The sequence below is a fragment of the Acartia tonsa genome, chromosome 12 (genome assembly GCF_053477335.1).
Source record: "Acartia tonsa isolate MP-2025a chromosome 12, ASM5347733v1, whole genome shotgun sequence".
NCBI classification, from domain to species: domain Eukaryota; kingdom Metazoa; phylum Arthropoda; class Copepoda; order Calanoida; family Acartiidae; genus Acartia; species Acartia tonsa.
In genome coordinates, this window is record NC_137271.1 from 3,252,337 (window position 1) to 3,277,394 (window position 25,058).

General features: G+C 29.8%; 1 protein-coding gene across 2 annotated transcripts in view; it reads left to right on the plus strand.

Annotated features, from left to right (window-relative positions):
• LOC145333436 (glycoprotein 3-alpha-L-fucosyltransferase A-like) overlaps positions 1-25,058 on the plus strand; it is a 73,853-nt gene that overhangs the window by 38,790 nt on the left and 10,005 nt on the right. For both annotated transcript variants that reach the window (XM_080178579.1, XM_080178580.1), the window contains 11 exons: positions 4,522-4,577; positions 6,674-6,778; positions 7,468-7,531; positions 11,073-11,118; positions 14,105-14,168; positions 14,986-15,049; positions 16,497-16,602; positions 17,203-17,234; positions 17,791-17,868; positions 21,110-21,235; positions 23,373-23,464. In XM_080178579.1, the coding sequence (XP_080034705.1) occupies positions 4,522-4,577; positions 6,674-6,778; positions 7,468-7,531; positions 11,073-11,118; positions 14,105-14,168; positions 14,986-15,049; positions 16,497-16,602; positions 17,203-17,234; positions 17,791-17,868; positions 21,110-21,235; positions 23,373-23,464 (833 nt within the window). The remainder of the gene's footprint in view (positions 1-4,521; positions 4,578-6,673; positions 6,779-7,467; positions 7,532-11,072; positions 11,119-14,104; positions 14,169-14,985; positions 15,050-16,496; positions 16,603-17,202; positions 17,235-17,790; positions 17,869-21,109; positions 21,236-23,372; positions 23,465-25,058) is intronic.

A 25,058-nucleotide genomic window follows, 5' to 3' on the forward strand; every position in this document is an offset into this window, starting at 1 on the left:
TTCAAACATAAAATATCCTACTTTTTATTTAAGGGTGATATTTTGACTAGATATATTTTACTCTAACTTTACTTTAGAATTTTAAAATATTCTCTTGTAAAGTAGGGAAATTAACTACTGATTTCAATGTTAAAGATTTATAATAAATGAACCTAATACATTATCAAGCCTTTTGAAAACGCTGTACCTTAACATCCGTTTAATTAACACCTTTTCTTTTTGTCTTTAAGAATTTACTTGGGTTTAATTTTCTCAGTATTTTCTCGTGTAGTATACCCACTCTGTAAAACCGACAAAGCATTTACTAACATTTTGAAACGATCGGTCCAGTTGTTCACAACATCTTATTGGATTTGAAGACAGATAAACATACTGATAACGTTTGTTTATAAGATACTATCGATTTAAAATTTGAAGAAGAAAGTAGTTAATGGGTTGGGTATAAGTTTTACTCCAGTAGCAAGGATTGAGTTACCCCTTACAAAAAAAAATGATTACAAGCTTTAATGTAAAGGATAGCCATATCGGTCAAGCGGTTTTTTTTTGTTACAAACACACAGACAAACAGAAAAACAGATAACAATCTATCCTGTTTCTTTTATGTGAGGATAAAAACAATGTTTATATCATAATATGCGGAAGTCATCAAACACTTTTTGAAAAATGGCCACACAGGATAATTATTGTCATTCATATCAAAGTCAATAAATCACAAGAAAAAAGACCATTATATAAATTTACATTATATTACCCTTTTTTATCCTAGGCTAATGACTTCGACCCTAGCCTTTTCCTATAAAACTTTTAAAAATAAGTTTAATTGACCTAGAATCGTAGGTTTATTTCGACTTCTTAGTATTTACCAATTGAAATTGCTATATTCTTATAAGATGTTTTTTATTATGCTTGAACATTGATATGATGTTCCTACTTATATACAATATAACAACATTCTAATAATGTTCGAAAAATTAATTAGGTGGCTTATATTGACTATTAACCATTAACAAAATTTTGATACTTTTTTTTAGTACGTCGACATAAAAACATTCATAAGATAAGATGATAATATGACAACAATCATTTGTTAATATTATATAAATACGATCATTTTGAAATAATGGACCAAACCTTATAACATTTCTTTAGCTAGCATAAAAGATAGAGGTTTCTTTTATTCTTGTATGTTTATACTAGCCGCTGCGCCCCTAGCATCTAGGGGCTATATATTCGAGTGGATATGGAAGGGCAGAAAATAATCTAAAAATATACCCAGACTTATTTATACAAATAAAATAATCTAAAACCTTGGATCTTAGGAACTATCAGAAGCTTCGCTGTAAAGGAGAACCATATCGGTTCATCAGTGAACGAGATCCTTCGTTACAGACAAAAAAAAAACTTACTACTTTATATAAGAGGATAAGCCTAAGACAATCTAGGAAATTCTAGTAAATTTGATTTTCATCATTTTATTTATTAATAATGTATCATTGAGCATTTAGAACGAATTAGCTACTTAATATTTTGAAAGAATTGTATAGTTCTGTTCAGAGGTGGGTTCTTAAAAACTTTTGTCTTACTAAAATCATTTTGGAACATTATAATCAGTGGGAAAACTTTGGAACACTCAATTGGAACATTAAATTGCCCCACTATTTTTCTCAATTGAATTTTTTTTTAAGAATGACAATCGCATTTCCCCCATTTGATGTTCCAAAAAAATGGGAAAATCAAAGGAGCAATTAAGTGTTCCAATTGAGTGTTCCAAAGTTCAGTGGGGTAAGGTTTTTTAAGATCCCACCTCTCTCTTTTCATACAAAACAAAATGGTATAAAATTTCACGAATAAAGGGATATTTAAAACATAATTTCTTATTTGGGTAATTTTTTTGATCAAGAATTTTGATAAAATGTCAGTAAAAGATACAATTTAAAGATTGAAATTGAAATCTTGAATTTTTTATAAAAGAAATTAATTTTGACTTTTGTTTTTAATGAAACATCACCAATTTATTTATTTGTGTCCCTTTTCATCCCGGGATAATTTTAAAACTGTGTTTGAGTTAGGGTTGGGCCGGATATCCGGTCCGGCCGGTTATCCGGCCGGATATCCGGTCATTTTCAATATCCGGCCGGATACCGGATATTAAAACTATCCAGTTACATGATATCCGGCTGATTTTTGACGCCGGATATCCAATTATCCGGCCGGATATCCGGTAAATTGCCGGATATCGAAAGTTGGCCAGATATCCGGCCAGAACCGGATATCCGGCATAAGAAATCAGTTGGATATCCGGTATCCGGCCAAAAAAGTATCCGGCCCAACCCAAGTTTGAGTAGGGTACATTAATCATCGGCCATAAAAATATGGACCTCTTCAATCTTATAATGTAATAAAGCTCAAGATTTTGAGAATAGCTAGTCCTAATTGGAATTAATTTTCAGTGAATCTTTGTTGTTTTAAGTAAGTTGTTTTAAGCTATTTTCCTTAGAAACTAAGTAAGAAGCATCTTTTTCTTAAGTAATTTAATATGATTTCTAAGATTCATTTACTATCCTTTATTATCCGTGAGTAAATGCAACGCAAAGACATGAAACTGATGCATTTTTCATGGTGCCCACTCTAAAACACTAAATTCATTATTTTTTTTTTAGCAAAGCTGCTTTATAACTTATTTGAAAACTAAACTTTTTTTTTGGAAACCATGTACCTATAAGTTTTGCCGTATTTTTAGAGATATTAAGAGGAAAATAAATTAGATTTTTTTTTTAATACAGAAACATTGAATTAATTTTTTATTCCATCTGGTAGTGTCGTAAAACAGGAAAACGCGCTTTTATTTGTTTATGTTTGGCCATAAATCTAAAAAGATAAGACAATAGCTGATAAATTGATGTACATCTCCAATGATGATTATCAAAATTACCCCTTCTGTAATTTACAATTGGTTGAAACGTTTGGACACTCAATTTATTTAACCAGCTAATCAAAATTTAATAAAGTCCCATAGTTGTTAAGCCAACAAAAAAGAAAACGTGGTTATAAAACTATGGGACTAGTGTAATAAACAGTCCAATTTTCCATCCCTCCCTTATTGTTAGCAGTTTTGATTGACCACTTTTTCTATGATGAATAGTAAAAGTTTATTATTATTTCATTCACTTTTGCAATTCTTTCTTCTTTGCTCAATGGTCAAGCAAAACAGTAACTTTTCCAGTAAGTAAATTGATGTCTGTTTGTCTGTCCTTCCATATGGTTGTCTGTTCTTTCATCTATCTGTTCTTCCTTTTGCCCGAATGACTTTGAAAATTTGCTTTCGCAGAATTGTTTGGTGTTTTTAAGTTATTTTACTTATGTTTTGAACACCCTAAATTGTTTAAATTTTGCTTCACAAAAAATAATAGATTAATTTTAATAAGCAAAATTAACCCCTTGTATAGATTTAAACATCAAGAAAGAACAAACCAATTAAGATTCAATATAAGTACCCAAAGTTAAGCCTAAATGGAAATTTTAGAGTTGTTAAAGTTGCTTGGATTTTTAATAATACCTCATCGTAACATAAATATTTACAACTAGACGTTAAATATTAAAAAACTTTACATTTAAAATATGCTACTTTTGAAAATTTGCAGTAATGCAAAAATTACTCTTTCTAAGAATGGTCAAAAGTAATAGATAGCATTAAACATTTAAGTCATGGAGAAATAAAAAAAAAATTTTGAGTATATTTGGTATTTTAAATTTAGTAAATATTAAGATATTTAAATGTTACTTGAAATATTTAAATGCTAAAAAGAACTTTATTTAAACAAAATGCTACTAAAAGACTAAAAATGGATTTAGAATATTCGTAGATATATTGACAGTGGAATGAAGGTTGCTAATATTTATTGTTGATCAGTTCTTTCATCTAATAGGAGTAGATGGTATGGGGTAAAGGGGTGAATGGGGGCTATCGTTATTTTAATCTACAAGTTTCACTTTATTAAAGTACATGCTAATCTGATGCGACATCCAAGTAGTTATCAAATGCTATGGCAAAGTCAAGCTATAACAAATTGGAACATTGGGCTATTAATTTTACCAATAGTTTTTGAAAAGTTTTATATGTTAGATTAAACTCTTTGAGGACTATTGTTTAATCATTATTGTTTGGTTAAGAAAACAGCAGTGTTCAAAGTTTTCACCAATACTTTTAATTCACAGATGAGTAATTTTGTTGTCATCATTGGGAATGTACATAAATTTTTTCGTCCTTTGTCTTATCATTAAAGATCCTTTTTTTCTCACAAAAAAAATAAAATGCAATGCGTGTTCTGTAAAGCTTAGGATTCCTCCTGTCTTTCTGCCTGTTAGTATATCTGTAAGACTGTTATGTATTATATGTAAATCTTGTAAATATCTTTTAGTTTATAGATGGAATATTTTTAAATTAACATTAAAGTAATCTTAAAATGAGCTACAATTTCATTCATGGCTAGTTTTTTTGATAAAATATTATTATGCCTAATTAGACTCTGAACCATTACCAGTGTGGCCTGAAGAACTTTCTGGAGATAGAATTCCAGGTATGAGGTTATTTTTTAATGTTTATCTATCTATCTATCTACAAAACTATTTGTTAATCTTTCTATTGATCTATCTATCTATTACTTTATATTTTGTCTATTAAACTTTACCAGTGTGGCCTGAAGAACTTTATGTTTATCTGCCTATCAATCCTAAAAGACTATATGTCTATATATCTATAACGCTAACTATCAATCTATCTGTCTATTTAACTTTACCAGTGTGGCCTGAAGAACTTTCTGGAGATAGAATTCCAGGTATTAAGCTATTTTTTATGTTTATCTGTCTATCTATCTAAAAACCCGCGCCCGTGGCTCAACACTTATGTAGCGCATCCGATCGTCGTTGGGGGAGGTGATTGATTCGAATCTTCGCAACCGCGTCATTACTAAAGACGATAAAATGGTCCATACCGCAGCTATGGCTGGTGCGCCACATAATTATGAGTAGGGAGAATACCTTGGCCTATAAACAGACGCAACTAATTAACAAGCACAGGAAGGACTTCTCAGACAAAGGTCGTGCAATCAAAGGGTTGGTTGTCTATTGGATGTTACCCTTAGGTGTTAGATTATCGCATCCCATTACATGCGGCTGATGCTTTGGATTCTATAGATGATCATCAAAAAATCGAGGAAAATCCCGCCATTAAGAGATACTATTAGGTATATATCCAGAAAGTATATATCGATATCTTTATGGCTCTATCTAACCTTACCAATATAGCTAAAAATATGATTATTAAAAACAACACATAAATTTTAAAAAACTATTACGTGTATTTCTAAATTTTATTATCAAAATTTGTATCTTTATCTTATGCTATTGTAATTCAAGATATACAATATCTTGAAAGAATTATTATTCCATCATTAAAATTCAGTACATCAACTAATTCAGGGATCTAAGGGAGGGGGTAATGTCATAGATCTAAAGGGATAAGACAATGGCTGATAAATAGATTTTCATTCCCAATAATGATAAGCAAAAATAACCATCCCGTAGATTACAAATATTGGTTGAAACGTTTGTACTCTTAAGTTTATGAACCAACCAATTAAAAATTCAAATAATAAGGCAATTGCCGATAAATTGATGTACATACCAAATTAGCCCTTCTGTCGATTACAATTATTGGTTGAAACGTTTGGACAGTTAACTTAATCAACCAACTAATCAAAAGTCCCCAAATTTGTTCATCCAACGAAAATGAAAACGTTATTATAAAACTTTGGGGACTAGAGTAATAAACAGAAGCCCAAAGTCCCCTCCCTCCTAGGGTTAATAGTGATTAAATTAATTTTCATTCCTTTATTTTCCCTAAAAATCACCAGCTACAGAACTAAGGGTTCAGTTATTAATAATAGGGGTTTGGGGGGAGATTTATTTATTCCTTCATTGTTATATCCCTGTAACTTTAAAACTAATAATATATGAGCAGGGTTCATATTAGAGGTTCCCGCATTACAGCTAGCTTCAAAAATCTTCGAAAATCATGGAGGGTGAGGACACTGGACTGTAAATTACAATGATACTCAAAGCCTTATAAAAACGGTATCTTAATCAATGGCTTAAAACTTTGAGTACTTTTATTGAATTTTGATTTGTTGGTTCCGAAACCTTAACTAATAATTTGAATTTACAAGGGGTAAGTTTGTTTATCATCATGTTGTTTTTAAATAAATATAAAAATACATAAAGCAAACTGATTTCAACTTTATCTAAAATCTTAGATATTTCGTTACATGGTAAAAACTGTTACTTCTACATATCTTGAATTTTAATATTTTAGAATAAATTTTAACAAAGTTTTGATTTACATACATCCTAGCTTCCTCTGTAAGAAAAAATATAATAGGAATAAATCAAGCTTTTTATCAGTTTATTTGGTGGGTTGAGTATAACAGTGAACTATGCTAGTATCCTATTTAACAAAGTAGTATCTATCTATTTATCTATCTATCTATCTGTCTATCTGTCTATCTATCAATCTACTTAACTACCTATATAACTAACTAACTAGCTATCTATATATATATATATATCAATCAATCTATCTATCTATCCACCTTTCTATCTATCTATCTAATTTTAGAACAATTGATGTATATTCCTGAAACTAGCCCCGAAGAAGAAGATGAACCAACAAAAACGCCACTCAAGAAAATTCTTCTGTGGAATGGGGCCTCTTCTTGGGGAGGTAAGTTACCCCCCTCCCTCACCACAAAAAAATCCCAACCCCTACACAAACACACTTTGGATTAGGAGCCTTCTTTTCCCTAAAAGATTAGAGTAAAACACTAGAGGGAGAAAGGTTGAAATAACTGTATCTCCCCATCGCAACCGCCTTGTGCAACCTTTTTATTGGGTCATTGAAAATCAACCAATAGTGTCGCCTATATTAACACAGCCAAGTAGCAGAAAATAATTTAGAAGCAGACGAAAAAGGTCATTGAAAAGTGTAGGGAGGTAGTTGTCTGTATATACATCTATATTATAGATCTATTCCTTAAAGAACAACTTCAAAATAGGTTTGAAATAATATATATTTAAGATTAAAAGTTCTTGTGTAATACAAGTTAAAGCAAATATAGGTATTAAATAATATCTAAGATAAAAAAACATATTAAAAACAGTCAAGGACTAGAACTGCCTACCAATGTTGTATTATTCTGAAACTGGTGTCTTTACCCCTAGAGGCCTCTTAGGGGCCTTAAGGATATTCAATTTTAGTCGAAAAAAATTATAAAAAAAACTACAGACGGACAGATACACTTAGCGTCCATAGCAACTGAGAAAATGATTTTAATTTGCATATAGAAAGAAGGACGTACGTGTCTTACATCATCTTTAAAGTAGCTTCGCAGCTAATTTAATAACTTTGTTTAGGTATAAAGCCTGGTAGAGGTGTTTTCCTGAAAGAAAAGTGTCCTGTTTCATCTTGTGTTATTAGGTAAGCAGTTGATATCTCTAAAATAGATTTAGTAATGTGTATTAAAGAATGAGGTCATTTTCTAGTAAATCCCGTAAAGGTGTGTGTTATAAGGCCTAAAAATAGTAGTAGAACGATAAGGTGCTCTATATATTTGTATTTCCTATTGAATAGAACAATAGGGAAGAAATTTTTTTTTTTTTTTTGATAACCGTACCTGGAATATCTTTAAAAAATAAGAAATTTCTATCAAACGCTTTGTTTGGCTCAAACTGACACAAAAAAAAAATATAATTATAATAAATTAACCTGTAAAGAATGACTTCTTCCTTTGTTTAATGGTATAGATTGTTCTTAACCTTTACCTTGTACATATAGAAAACATTATTATTATAATTATATTTTTTTTTAATTTTTGTCAGTTTGAGCCAAACAAAGCGTTTGATAGAAATTTCGTATTTTTTAAAGATTTTCCAGGTACGGTTATCAAAAAAAAAAAAAAAATTTCCCTATTGTTCTATTCAATAGGAAATACAAATATATAGAGCACCTTATCGTTCTACTACTATTTTTAGGCCTTATAACACACACCTTTACGGGATTTACTAGAAAATGACCTCCCTCTTTGTAATAGTTATTTTTTTCCGCAGATAATAAAATGAAAGCAAAGGCTTACAAAACTGGTGTAAAATATATGGTTTTATTTAAACATTCGTGGAAAATTGTTTGTAATACGATACATGATTTTTCGGTATGACTGAAGACCGGATCTTCTAAGTCATGCTGGAAAAAATATATTTTATTTAATTCTAAAAGTTTGTTTTACTTATAGAAAAGGTGGATTATTAAAGAAAGACTAAAATATTAATTATCTTTATATTGTTACCTACGTTTGATATCTTAAAAATATGTATAGAAAAAAAAGCCCAGTTCATAAAAGGCTTTTAGAGGTCAGCCGTTTTTTTTTCTTTCTAAGTCTTAGCTAACAAGCATGACAACATCCATAAAAACGAAGCTCTAAAACGGTAGGACAAGCGAACTTTAATACTTGTAGAGTGTCTGAACTGAATACTCAGAATATAAATGTATATTGCCTAAATTAACGAAAAGAGCTAACCATTACGAACGTACGGACTGACTCTAATTATAGAAAAGCTTCGCTTTTAAAATTACATTAGATTACAAATTTAATAAATGAACAAGATTTATTTTTAATTTACCTATTACTGTATATCCTTTATTATGTAGTAATTCAGGGATCTAAAGGGATAAGACAATGACAGATAAATTGATTAGTATCTCCAATGATGATACACAAAATTACCTCTTTTGTAGATTACACTTGGTTGAAACGTTTAGACAATCAAATAAAATTCCCAGAAATTATTAAGCCAACAAGTAGAAAAACTTTCTTATAAAACTTTGGGGACTAGTGTAATAAAGAGCCCAATGTCCCCTTCCTCCCTGGTAGTAATTACCTAATATAATCGTATTAATGCTAATTAATGTATAGTAACTATAATTTATTGTGACTATTAAAAGTTAATTAAGATAACAAAGTAAAAAGAATAATTATTGAGTCCTAGTAGAATTAGAATGTACACTTGTTTAAAAAAGTGAAAAAGGCTAAATAACAACAAAAAACTTAGATGCCCAATTACCATGAGAATCTTCAGATTGAATTTTAAAATTTTAATAGCATACGGGAAATTCATATTTCTTCTTAAGACTTAGAGACAGACAAACAGACATTATGAAGTACAAAGTCCATTTGCAATAATTTTTCTATAAAAGCTTTTTGGAAAAAATAAACACAATATATTGAAGCCCTATTTATGCTAAAAATTATCTATTTTATATTTTTTTCTTTATGAAACTGCTGGTACTTTTTTCCAAGGCTCGGCATCCGCACGCCAGCCGCGACTAAGCCTAAAATTTATACCCGTTTGAATGCTTTGAAACTTTTTTTTTGAAAAAATGGATTGCTATATTTAGGTCACGCTTAGACTTTCAGCTGATTTGTAAAATTTCAAAAGGTTGATTTCCCTGAGGTTTACAGGCGGTTATTGAGCCATATTTTTATTATTCATTTTTACTGAAGCATAATATGCATTGTATAGTGCAGTTTCTTTAAGTATACCAAAGACTGTATTACTACTAAGCATTAATTTATCGTTTACTGTCTTATCCCTAAAGGTACCTGGATTGTAGGGATGCGGAGCCGTTTGATTTTGTTACGACTTAGTCTCCGCACTCCGGCTTCTACCTAAAATCGAGAAAAACTCAAAAAATGTCCAAGTCTAATTTGACTTTTGAATGTTTTAAAAGTTCAATTTTTGAGAAAAATAAACCTAAAACACTTAAAAGGGTTTCCAAATTATAAAGATATATAATTTTTTTTCTTCCAGATATTTTTTTAGCCATCCCCGGAGCCGGAGCCGCTCTGAAAATAACGTCTCTGGCTCCAGCGCTAGCAAAATATGGCGGCTCCGGCCCAGGATATATATATATATCAAAGATGTCCAAAAAAGGTCCAAGGGGGATAGGGAGGTAAAGGGATGCTTACACCCCTTAAACTTAAAAAACCCTCTTATTAATGGCTTAATAAAAAGCTTGGATGTCCTTGTGACTGATAGTTAATTACCCACTTACGTATCTATATAGCAATCTATCTATCCACTTAAGAATATATCAATCAACCTATCTTTATGTACTTTTTCCATTTGTTCAATCTATCTAAATATATATCTATAAATCTATCTACCCACTTACAAATCTATCTATACTTTTTTTCCTTTGTAACCTTTATATAACTATGTATCCAGCTATATATCTATTTATCTAATACTCATCTACATATATGTAGAACCTAAAGATACATATACTAGATGTATCTTGTAGCTTTTTATTTCAATATCTGTCTGAGAATATTTCTACACACCTCCCCTGTTCATTTATATTTTCTAGGAAAACCTAATAAGATAAAAAAGTTTGACGGTTTTTCTCACACTCTTCATTTATAACTTTACAGTTTTTACCTTAAAATATTATCCTTGTCTTTTTATTCCATCTTATCTTGCTTTAACTTATCCTTATAATAAAGTAACAGGATATCTATCTGTCTGACTGTTTGTAAATGGTCTTAAGGGTACCTTCAGTTATTTTTGGGAGTGGAGGGGTAGGATTTACTTCTCAGTACCATATATTGTTTACGATATCTAATTGAACTTTAGACAAACACACTTCTTATCACTTTAGAATATAAAGAAATTATTAAAATTAAATTGTATTTAAGATATAATTTTTGACCATAATCTTTTAAATAAATTATTGTATGTAATTTACTTATACCGTCGGTCTGTCAGTCATTATACAAAATACAAATATCAAAAAATTAAAAAAATAAATTATAAAGGTTTCGTGATTTTTCTTCCAATAACACATTCATGATTTAACAAATGCTTTTTAAATCTCCTTGTCTGTATTCATATCCATGATTTTTTTGTGATTCGCTACTTATGGATGTTGTCATCCTTGTTTAAATAATATTTTTATATTTCAGTTCCAACCGTCAAGAGTCGGAATCTTCAGATCTTATATTATTTAAGGTAAGCATTTATTTCAAGGGAGGGAGGGGACATAGGGGTGTTTATTACACCTGTTCCCAAGTTTTATAACACCAATTTATTATTCGTTGACCTAACAACTTTAGGGACTTTTGTTTGGTTGGATTATTAGATTTAGTGTCAACGACTAATTGTAATCTTCAATAGGGGTACTTTTTATAAATTTCATTTGGGATGTACAGGGTGTTTCAAGAGAAATGCGTTTTTTAAAAACTTAATTAGGAATAGAAAATGAAACAGTTATATAAAATGCTTTATGTATTTGTAAAACCTATTCTGGGACATTTATGTTTCAAATATTTAAAAATGATTTTTTCGACAAATTATGCCTTAAAAACCGGTTTTCCAAAGACCCTGATTTTGAAGATTTTCAAAATTAAAGGTTGTAGAAAAAATGCCCTCATTTTTAAAATTCAGATTGCGCGGCTTGTATTAATAGTAGAAAAATGTTATGTAAACCTTTAGAATCGTCATAATCTCTAGTTTTTGGATATATAAGAACCAAATCTAGTGCAACATCCAAGTAATAATATGTATAATAAATATAGTAAAATAAAACTGAAATAATATTTTGGGTGCAGATGTAGAGGTTGTCAATTCTATGATGTGTTAACCCCAAGCGGCAGCTGAAACTACGTATAGTTTTTTTTCAAATTAATCTCGTTGTTGGTAGAAGCTGGCTTTGATAACTGTGTAGAATAAAAACAAATTATCTCTCTGTGTTAAAATTCAAAATCTTGAAAATTGTTTTGCTGTTTTCCATTGTTTTCAAATATTTTATGTATTTGAAAAGTTGAACAGTCCCTTAAAATTGTGTGGAGCCAAAAACACCCCTCCACCTTTATTGAAAAACGACATAAATATTTTTAACTTTTCAACCAATAAAGTTTTTGATGCTCAAAAAATAAAGGTCTTCAAGAAATGTGCTTGTCTATTCGTTCAACAACCATTTTTTCTATTTTTAAAATGTGTTTGTCGATTTGAAAGTTGCTCTTGTCGTAAACTTTTGCGTGTTAACTCTTTTTAAAAATCACCCAACATGATATAAACTATCACTGTAAATCTATATAAACAAGGATGACAACATCCATAAAAGCGAAGCCCTGAAACTAGTGTCTGAACTGAATAAACAAAATTTTAATGCATACGTCTAAAAAAAATTTAATTAAGTTTGTTGAAAAATTTCTTAAATACAGGATATACCTACATTTCTATGACTTGAATATAGAGATGCTTCGCTTATAACATTGTACCTTGTACCTTTTAAAAATCATCAACTTTACTTTTTTTCTATGTGTTTTTATTTAGTATTTGGGGAAAATGCCAAAACGTCTTGTGATCAATTATTCATACAAAACATTTTAACATGTTTCTTAAAAATTGAAAAAATTGTAAAAAATAAATTTTGTCTCCCTTATCAGAGGGATAAGACAATGGGCGGTAAATTCATGTACATTGCATTGATAAAACAGATAATAAAATTATCCTTTCTATAGACTAAATTATAGACGGAAAATTTTATTATTGCTACTTTGAGCCAACCAATCAACACCAATAAAAGTCTCTATCACGCGACAAACACAGTTCATTCTTTTTTAAAATACAAAATTATTCATCCCGGATATGTTACACTTCACGCTTATAATTATTGTTGTTTTCGATAAACTCCTTACATTTCAATTTCTTTCTTTGAAAGAATATTTTTACTTGAAAGAATACAATATATACCAGGGCTCGGCAGCCGCGTGTCAGCCTTAGAAAGTTGTCATATTAAAACTGGTTGTCTAAACCTGTTCCTAAAGAAACAATCCATCTTTTGGGGATTTATTTTTTTTGCACACAAGCGGATTTTAATTTGAGGTTGTTGCGCGGCGCTAAGGCGCGACTGCCGAGCCTTGATATACTAGGGAAATATATGGATATGAAAAGAAATTAAATAAAAAAGAATATTTATGGGGCTTGACCACCGACCCCCACATTTCATTGTGATATACATAAGGGGTAATTTTCGTGTATCATCATTGGGGATGTACATCAAAATGTGGGCCATTGTCTTATCCCTTTGGATCCCTGAAAAAATTACTTATCCAATTTTGTCTGAGAAAAAATAAAGTTATCAAAGTTTCATAAACAAATGCAAAATATCTCAAAAGTAATTTTTGAGATTTATTTTTTAAAGTAAATCAGCGAAGAGGGGGGAGGGAATGATAATTATATATTAATATACACCCCCAATTACGATAATCAAAATTATGTCTTCTGTAGATTTAGATAAATAGTGGAAAAGTTTTGAAATTGAAGGTTTGTACAACCCAATCAATTTAAAATAAAAGTATCTATGTCTTCTAAGCCAATCAATGAGTACAAGCAAAAATTTGTAGTCCAGTGTCCCTCCATCCTGGCACTTACTTTGTATTTCAAATTCCAGTGAGGGAGGAGACATAATGCTGATTATTACACTACTCTCCAAAGTTTTATAATAACGTTTTCTTATTTGTTAGCTTAACAACTTTGGGGACATTATTGGAATTTTGGTTGGTTTGTTCATTAAGTTGAGTGTCCTAATGTTTCATCAACTAATTGTAATATACATAAAGGGTAATTTTATGTATCATGATTGAGAATTATTCAATTTATCGTCTATTGGCTTATCCCTTTAGATCCCTACTGTATTCCTAACAAAAAGTAAAGAGAATAGTTTCTTAGAATAGAATAAAAAAAACAGAGAGGACTGGTCCCCAAACTTTTAAAGAAGAGTCTCTTACATTTGTTGGCTTTAAATCATAGGGAACTTTCATTTAATTTTGACTGGTTGGTTCAAACTAGAAAATGTCCAAACTTTTCCACAAATAAAATAGTAATGACTGTTAAATGGATAATTTACAGGTATTTACATATTTTGCACTGTAAGAATAAGTCAGGTTTTAGGCTGTTTTGCAATGTTGTTTAACTATATTTTGTATTTTAGGATCATTTTTCCCCGCCTGCAATCAAAAGATCTCCAAATCAAGTTTGGATGCTGTACCTGTTAGGTAAGCTTTATTTACCTGTCAATCTATCTAATTATCTATCAATTTATCTATTTCTCTGTCTATTTATTTTCTATCTGTATATCTATTTGTGTATCTATTTATATATCTATTTGTCTTTATATTTGACTATCTATATTTCTATCTATTTGTGTTCTGTCTATATATGTGTTTATCTATATGTCTATCTGTCTATATTTTTGTCTAACTATTTGTCTCAATATCTGTCTGTTTATTTATCTACTATATATCTATCTCAGTATCATTTTATCTGTTTATATACATATTTCCCTATTGATATAATTTTTAAAAGTTGATGTTTATCTACATATATCAATATTCGAATTTACATCTTGTTACGGTTTACTATATTGAAGTTTTCATCCTTTTTTTTATATGATTATCTGTATAAACCAGACAACTACCTGGCCTAAGTGGTAAGGCCCTTTTTTGGTCTGCTAGCAAATTGCTTTCTATTTTTTTGTAGCGACTTGGCTGTGTTTATTTTTTTATGACACTGTTGGCTGGTATTGAAAGACCTTATTGAAAGTCATAACATATACATATATCTATATATATATTTATGTAGGTATCTATCTATTTCAGAATGCCCACTGCATACCCAGATATTTCACAATAAACATATATTTAACTGGACTTATCTATCTATCTATTTATTTGTCTATGTATCTATATATCTATCTCTATATTTCAGAATGCCCACTGCATACCCAGATATTTCACAATAAACATATATTTAACTGGACTTATCTATCTATCTATTTATTTGTCTATGTATCTATATATCTATATATTTCAGAATGCCCACTGCATACCCAGATATTTCACAATAAACATATATTTAACTGGACTGCTACTTATAGGTAACATTATTTTAGAGTAGCTACGCTCCTACTTTTATTTATAAACGTTGATCAGCAGTTTCCCTAAAATTGTTTTGTTGAGCAATAAATCCCTCCTTCCTTTATTTAGAATTGAAAATAAAGGTGGGTGTGGGATTGTTTTTTCCTTACTTTTGTTCAGATTAGGTTAGGTCATATTGGGAACTTGGTTAACCTGTATTGTTAGGGCACATCAATTAGGAACCCCCAATGGGTTAATAGCTATGGAAAAAAATTATCCACCATTTATTTAAATAATAAGAAGGGGGGGGGGGGGGCACTGCAAGCGAAAATATACTATCTATCTACATATTTATCTATCAGTCTAACTACCTACCTATCTGTCTAACTACCTATCTATCTATCTATCTATTTAGATCTGATAGTACTATAGTAGCACCCTATGAAAGATGGCAATATTACAATGAAAATATATCTATCTATCTATCTACCTATCTATCTATCTATATATATATCTATCTATCAGTCTAACTACCTATCTATCTATCTATCTATTTAGATCTGATAGTACTATAGTGGCACCCTATGAAAGATGGCAATATTATAATGAAAATACATCTATCTATCTATCTATCTATCTATCTAACTATCTATCTATCTATCTATCTATCTATCTATCTATCTACCTATCTATCTATCTATCTATCTATCTATCTAACTATCTATCTATCTATCTATCTATTTAGATCTGATAGTACTATAGTAGCACCCTATGAAAGATGGCAATATTACAATGAAAATATATCTATCTATCTATCTATCTATATATCTATCTATCTATCTATCCATCTAACTAAGTATCTATCTATCTATCTATCTATCTATCTAACTAAGTATCTATCTATCTATCTATCTATTAAGATCTGATAGTACTATAGTAGCACCCTATGAAAGATGGCAATATTACAATGAAAATATATCTATCTATCTATATTCTATCTAACTATTTATCTATATATTTAGATCTGATAGTACTATAGTAGCACCCTATGAAAGATAGCAATATTACAATGAAAATATATCTATCTATCTATATTCTATCTAACTATTTATCTATATATTTAGATCTGATAGTACTATAGTAGCACCCTATGAAAGATGGCAATATTACAATGAAAATATATCTATCTATCTATATTCTATCTAACTATTTATCTATATATTTAGATCTGATAGTACTATAGTAGCACCCTATGAAAGATGGCAATATTACAATGAAAATATATCTATCTATCTATATTCTATCTAACTATTTATCTATATATTTAGATCTGATAGTACTATAGTAGCACCCTATGAAAGATGGCAATATTACAATGAAAATATATCTATCTATCTAACTAAATATCTATCTATCTATCTATCTATCTATCAGTCTAACTATCTATCTATCTATCTATCTATTTAGATCTGATAGTACTATAGTAGCCCCCTATGAAAGATGGCAATATTACAATGAAAATGTGAAGAGTATAAATGAAAATAAAAACTATGCAGAAAACAAAACAAAACAGGTATTATTTAACTTTGAGGATCTTTATTGAATTCAACTGGTATGTTCAATAAGTTGAGTGTTCAAATGTGTCAACCACTAATTGTAATCTAAAGAAGGGGTAATTTTATGTAATAGATTGGAAATTTAAATCAATTTATCGGCGATTGCCTTATCACTCTATATCCCTCGGTATTAATGTTAGGGATCTTAAGGAATGGGAAAATTGCTGATAAATTGATATACTTCCCAAAAATTACCTTTACTATACAGCAAAATTATTTATTGGCCAGTTTAGACACTTCCAGTTTAATTCAATAATAGCAACCAAAGATTTCGAGCTAGTGAATAAGACAACTTGGTTATAAAACTTTGGGTACCATTTTAACTTACAGTCCAATGTCTTCTCCCATTCTTGGTATTATGATAATTTTGGTCACTTTGACTTTAATATAACATTTGATATAAATCCAAGTTGAAAATATTGTTTTGTGCTGGGAGGGAGGGGAAGTTGGAGTATAAATGGCAAAGGTAGGGTACCTTAAATTTTTATACCCTTTTAAATACAGAGCAGAATTTAATATGTCTCACAGGAACTATTAAGACTTATAAATATTTTTAGGTGGCCTGGTTTGTATCTAACTGTGGTGCAAGGTAACAATTTGCATTTATTTAAATAAAAATTAGAAAAAAAGACATAAGTTCAGTTTGTTTGTATTAATTAGAACAAGAATGACAACACAAAAAAAGCGAAGCTCTGATACAATAACAAACGAACATTGACACTTGTGTCAGAACAAAATGATGTAAAGATCTAAACGAAATAGTACGTAAAATTGTTACAAAACTGTTTAAATACAGAATACTGTCTAAGGAATACTTGATTTTTAAGGCTCAATTATACAGATGCCTAAATTAATGATAAGAGCTACCCGTTATGGACGGACTGACCCTAACGGTCGAGCATCAAAAAAACCAACTCCCTTAATTTGAAAAAAAATTTCATGGGTGTGAAAATGACAATTTAACAGTGGTAAAATGGAATTTTGACACTGGATAAAAAATATTTACTTTAGGTAAGATTAGGATAATTCATATAAGGTATAGGTTAGCCTAGAAGGGTTTGATAACCGCAGGAATAGGCCCCGAAGGGTTAGGGTCCTTGCAGGAGAAAGAAAGGTACTTTGAAATTAAAATGATTTTTTTTTAGAAATGGACGCTTACAGTACGCCCGAGAGTTGGGCAACTATATTGGAGTAGATATATATGGTGCTTGTGGTACGAAAAAGTAAGTATTTTCTATCTTTCTAGCTATCTTTAGTAAATATCTATGCTTTTCTATCTTTCTAGCTATCTCAAGTAGATATATATGGTGCCTGTAGTACAAAAAAAGTATCTAGAATATATCTATGGTGTTTGTGGTATAAGAAAGGAAGTATTTTCTATCTTTCTAGCTATCTATATTTAAATATCTGTGGTAATTGTAGTATTTTCTATCTTTCTAGCTGTTTCTATCTTTCTATCGATACGATAAAGAATGACCAACCGTTTATGAGAGGACACACCTAAAAACAGACATACCATTACTTTAGTATATAGGATATTTCAAACAGTTTATTTATTTGACCATATACATGTAAATGTATTTACCTAACAGGCTAAGTTGTAAGATTATTTTAAGTAATAAGACACATACCTAATCATTTAACTAATATTCTATTATATAAAGTAGAGTAAGCTTTATTTCTATATGTAGCGAAGGATAGCTCTAATCGCTGTTCTGATATGGTTCTCTCCCCTACAGTGAAGCTTCTTATAGGTCTAGGGTATGTTAATTATCTCCTGCTTTTTCTTTTTTAAAAAAATTTTAAGCTTAAGTGCCCTAGAGGCGTACCCGATAGTGATATTAATAAAGAACTAAAACATTGTAGATAGATAGATAATTTCTCACCAAAACTAAAACTATGTAATAAAACTAAAGTATTATAGGAAAAGTACTTCAAATTTAATTCCATAATATATTACCTACTTCAAATTGTAATTTCATCAAGGATCTTAAGGGATAAGACAATGGATGATAAACTATTTTACATTCCAATGATGAGAAACAAAATTTTCTCCACCCTGTAGACAAAAATTATTTGTCAAAAAGTTTGACACTACTAGGTATCCAAAGTATTTTAGCTTACAAATAAGCTCTTCAAAATATATAATGTATGACAGGGATAAGGAACATCAAAAATGCGATAATAAAATAATAAATTGAAAATTTCATAAAACCTATTTTTATATAAAAAAAACGTAATTTTTTCAAAGTTTACTTACAATTGTTACTAAATGTCATAGGAATCAATATTTAAAGTATTTAACCAAGAGTATGATTTTAAAGTTAAAGTAACCGAATATTTGTATGTGTGTGTGTGTGTTTGTGGAGAGAATCTACCCACTGAACTGATATGGTTCTCCTTTACAGTAAAGTTTCTCATTAGGTCCAGAGTATGTTTATAACTATATTGGGAGAGGGTACCTTTACCCTCCTAAGAGAAATTACCTCCCTTAGTTTTAAAATTGAAAATGGGGACTAGACATCTACCTCTTAAAGTGCCCCTATAGGTATCTAGGGAGTTAGGCGTTAGTTTTAAAAAAATGAACGGCAATAGAGTTGCTTCACTTTTAATATTACTTTTTTGAAAAGCTGCAACTTTAATAACTTTTTAATAAAAAATAGCAAAAGCAAAGAAAATCTGCCATAAAAACTCTTAACTTTGTTGAAGTTACATTTGATGTATTAAGTTATCTTCTTTTCTTGTCTTAAACACAGATTTTTCTTTAAAACTTGCCGAGTTTTTAATGGGGATTTATATAGTTAATAAGGAAAAAGATAAATAGATTTATAAAAAAAATGGTAGATATAGATAGATAGATAGATAGATATAGCATAATTTATAAGGAAGCTTTATATAGGATGGTTTTAGGCTATTTTACTTTAAAAGTTTAAGTGTTTGGCTCAATTTAGACTCTTTTTCTACCACTTTCATAATAGACATAATATCGTATGATAGACAGCTTTCCACGGATAATAAGATGAAAAAAAAAATAAGATTAAAGTTAAAAGACCCAGGCTAACAAAACTAGTTTTGATATTTTTATTTTAATATTTGTGGAAAACTGTCTGTAATACGATGCTATACTTGATTTTTCCGTAAGATATTAATCGGTATGAAAGCTATACTGAAAAAATTAGGGGATATAATGTAATGAAATGATTATTGACTTACAAATAAACAATTTCATAACAGCTATGCTTTCCAAGAAAAAGGATAAAGAAAGCGAAAATTTTCAATAAATGTATTTGATTATAAGCAAACACTAGTCTTATTCAAGTATTGAAAGCTTTTATGGTTAGGAGGTTAAATTGATTTTTATGCATTTATGCAGCTTGTAAATATCATCATAAATTTACATAGAAAAAAAACAGTAAAATAAAATTACAATTTGTTTAATATATATATATATATTACTGATTTCCAATTCTACTTTTCCATCGATTAACCTTGCTTTTTCATTATCTTTTCTAGCTAAATACTATATTTGGCTCTATATTTAACTATAAAAACATCTCCCTATCTACCATCTATCTTTTCACCAATCTATTTATCTATCCATTTATCTATGCATCTATTTGTTCAATTATTTATATAACTACCTATCTATTTGACCATATATTTAACTATCTATCCATCCATCTTTCTATCTATTCAATTATCATCCATCCATCTATCTAGCACTATCTATCTAACTAATTATGTTTCAGTATGCTGAATACTGATTACAAATTCTACCTTTCTATCTATCTATCTTTCTATCCATCTTTATATCTAGCTAACTATCTATCTATCTAGGTGTCCCAGATCGGAGCAGAAACGATGTTTCAGTATGCTAAATACTGATTACAAATTATACCTTTCTATCTATCTATCCATCTAGCTATCCATCTATCCATATATCTATCTATATAGGTGTCCCAGATCGGAGCAGAAACGATGTTTCAGTATGCTGAATACTGATTACAAATTCTACCTTTCTATCTATCTATCCATATATTCGTCCATATATCTATCTATCTATCTAATTATCTACCTATCTAGGTGTCCCAGGTCGGAGCAGAAACGATGTTTCAGTATGCCGAATACTGATTGTAAATTCTACCTTTTTATCTATCTATCTATATAACTATCCATCTATCTAATACTATCTATCTATCTAGGTGTCCCAGATCGGAGCAGAAACGATGTTTCAGTATGCTAAACACTGATTACAAATTCTACCTTTCTATCTATCTATCTGGCTATGTATCCATATATCTATCTGACTATCTATCTATATCACTATCTATCTATCTAGGTGTCCCAGATCGGAGCAGAAACGGTGTTTCAGTATGTTAAATACTGATTACAAATTATACCTTTATATCTATCTATCTATCTAGCTATCCATCTATCTATCCATCTAACTATCTATCTATCTAGGTGTCCCAGATCGGAGCAGAAACGATGTTTCAGTATGCTGAATACTGATTACAAATTCTACCTTGCCTTTGAGAACTCAAATTGTAAGGAGTATATCACTGAAAAGTTCTTTGTTAATGGTTTAGGGTAAGTTCAACTTTTTTATTATCAGTTTATCTATATATTTATCTATCTAACTATATATCTATCTATCAGTGTATCTATTTATCTATTAGTGTATCTGTCTATCACTGTATATTTCTACCTTTCTATCAATTTAGCAATCTATCTATCTATGTATCTATCATTGTATTTCTAAGTCTCATTTAGCTTAAGGTATATGTCTATGGACGATACATTTATGATCATAACCAACATAAATTTACCCGTCTATTTGTTGAAAAGTTTAGGCAAATGCTGGTTTAAACATACTAAGTTTTTAAACTTTGGGTACAATTATAATTTTCTGTCTAAAGTCCACTCCAGATATATCTACATTATCTATTATTCTTAAACTTTTTCTTGAACAAATCAACGCCATATCTTCTTTTTTCTGATTTGATAAACTGGCAAAGTGCAGAAAAACAAACAAATTAAACCAAATTGTGCAACTGTTAAGTTGTTCATCCAAAAAGAATTTTGACACTAAAAATATATAAGTTAAAAGTTAAACAAAAGACAAAATGATACATAGAACAGATTTTTAAAAAATAATACAAGAAGTAATGATGTTACATTGCTTGAACATAAGTTATTCATTCTTTGCACATTGAGTTTACTTTTAAAGAGTACCTCATAATTTTTTTTTTTTACAGCTTGATTATACAAGGTTCTGGCTTTAGCCCCCTCACTCGGAAAAAATGATTATCCATTCATATTTAAACTGTATTAGTAGCGATATGTCAACTTTGTGTATTTTTACTGAATTTTGATTGGTTGGTTTTAAATAAGTCTAAATTTGTCAACCAATGATATAATATTAATCGTGCTTTAAAACTGGTACTATCCTTTTACCTTAACTGTTGTGACCAATCTTTGCAAAATAGTTTGGAAAAGATTTATAAAGTTTTTTTTATTAATATTGTAACAGTAGCATATATATCTATATATCTATCTATTTATCTATCTATCTATCTATCTATCTATCTATCTATCTATCTATCTATCTATCTATCTATCTATCTATCTATCTATCTATCTATCTATCTATCTACCTATCTATCTATCTATCTATCTATCTATCTATCTATCTATCTATCTATCTATCTACCTATCTATCTATCTATCTATCTATCTATCTATCTATCTATCTATCTATCTATCTATCTATCTATCTATCTATCTATCTATCTATCTATCTATCTATCTATCTATCTATCTATCTATCTATCTATCTATCTATCTATCTATCTATCTATCTATCTATCTATCTATCTATCTATCTATCTATATATCTATCTATCTATCTATCTATCTATCTATCTATCTATCTATCTATCTATCTATCTATCTATCTATCTATCTATCTATCTATCTATCTATCTATCTATCTATCTATCTATCTATCTATCTATCTATCTATCTATCTATCTATCTATCTATCTATCTATCTATCTATCTATCTATCTATCTATCTATCTATCTATCTATCTATCTATCTATCTATCTATCTATCTATCTATCTATCTATCTATCTATCTATCTATCTATCTATCTATCTATCTATCTATCTATCTATCTATCTATCTATCTATCTATCTATCTATCTATCTATCTATCTATCTATCTATCTATCTATCTATCTATCTATCTATCTATCTATCTATCTATCTATCTATCTATCTATCTATCTATCTATCTATCTATCTATCTATCTATCTATCTATCTATATATCTATCTATCTATCTATCTATCTATCTATCTATCTATCTATCTATCTATCTATCTATCTATCTATCTATCTATCTATCTATCTATCTATCTATCTATCTATCTATCTATCTATCTATCTATCTATCTATTTAGACATGATGTGATACCTATAGTGATGGGAGCTAGGTATGAGGACTATGCGAAAGCTTTATCTATCTATAAATACATCTATATATATCTATCAATCTATCTATCTATCTATCTATCTATATACATCTATCTATCTATCTATCTATTTAGACATGATGTGATACCTATAGTGATGGGAACTTGATGTGAGGACTATGCGAAAGCTATATCAATCTATCTATCTATCTATCTAACTATCTATATATCTATCTTAATATTTAGACATGATGTGATACCTATAGTGATGGGAGCTAGATACGAAGACTATGTGAAAGCTTCCCCGGAAAAATCATTCATCCATGTCGACCAATTCAAGGAAAAAAATAATATTAATTAATTTAATTTTGAAGTCGAGGAAGATAGGACAATAAATGTATAAGTATAGATGTATAATCCAGACAAATACATGCTCCAAGACTCTTGTCGTCTGCTAGCAAATTGCTTTCTGATCGATCTTTTAAAGGATTTGGCAGTGTTTATTTTTCCGACGCTAGCTGATTTCAAAGACCCAATACAAAATCAGGACAGGACCCCACCCATTATGCAGGGTTACATTTAGATCATGCCCCCTCTATTCTTTTACTTAAATGTCAGGACCTTCAAATTTTCCTTCGATAGTTGGCAAACAGACAGACGGACGAAAATACATTTGAAAGAATAGAGAAGTTTCGCTTCCTGAAAGTATTTATTTTTTTATCAATAAATCTTTGAATATAACTCTGATAAAAATGTAAAAAAGGAAGTTGAAAAGGAAGGATAAAAATTGCTTTTCAATAAATCTCAAATAAAAATATCAATTCATAACAAAATATTTTATGGTTTTCTTATTTTTTAAAGTTAAAATAGTTTTTTTTTTATCGCATCGTATTATAGGCAGCTTTAGGATACCAAAATGAATAATTATAAGCTTAAAACCAGTTTTTAGCCCTGAGAGGCCAATACTAGTATTAATTTAAAGATGTTCCATTTTTTTGTTTGTAGAGAATCGTCTGAAATACGATACGGTTTTTCAGTATGGCTAAAAATAAGTTCTAATCCAACCGAAGCCTTACTGTAAATAAATTTCTTGTTCTTCAGGGGGGGGGGGGGGATCTGTGCTTTACTAGGCAATTTTCAAGAAACCGCCTGAGAACTAATTTTATATTGTTTTATAAATTTCGGAGCCCCAAAGAAAGCTACCCAGTACCCAATATAATCTAACCTATCCTGACCTAAAGTTACAAACTAACATTAAACTATATTATTTTGAAAACTGCAGAGCCCCAAAGAACTAGCAGCCTATCTGCATGGCTACCCAGTACCCAATATAATCTAACCTAACCTAACATAAAACTATATTATTTTACAAACTGCAGAGCCCCAAAGAACTAGCAGCCTATCTGTATGGCTACCCAGTACCTAATATAATCTAACCTAACCTAACATAAAACTATATTATTTTACAAACTGCAGAGCCCCAAAGAACTAGCAGCCTATCTGCATGGCTACCCAGTACCTAATATAATCTAACCTAACCTAACATAAAACTATATTATTTTACAAACTGCAGAGCTCCAAAGAACTAGCAGCCTATCTGCATGGCTACCCAGTACCCAATATAATCTAACCTAACATAACATAAAACTATATTATTTTACAAACTGCAGAGCCCCAAAGAACTAGCAGCCTATCTGTATGGCTACCCAGTACCTAATATAATCTAACCTAACCTAACATAAAACTATATTATTTTACAAACTGCAGAGCTCCAAAGAACTAGCAGCCTATCTGCATGGCTACCCAGTACCTAATATAATCTAACCTAACCTAACATTAAACTATATTATTTTGAAAACTGCAGAGCCCCAAAGAACTAGCAGCCTATCTGTATGGCTACCCAGTACCTAATATAATCTAACCTAACCTAAC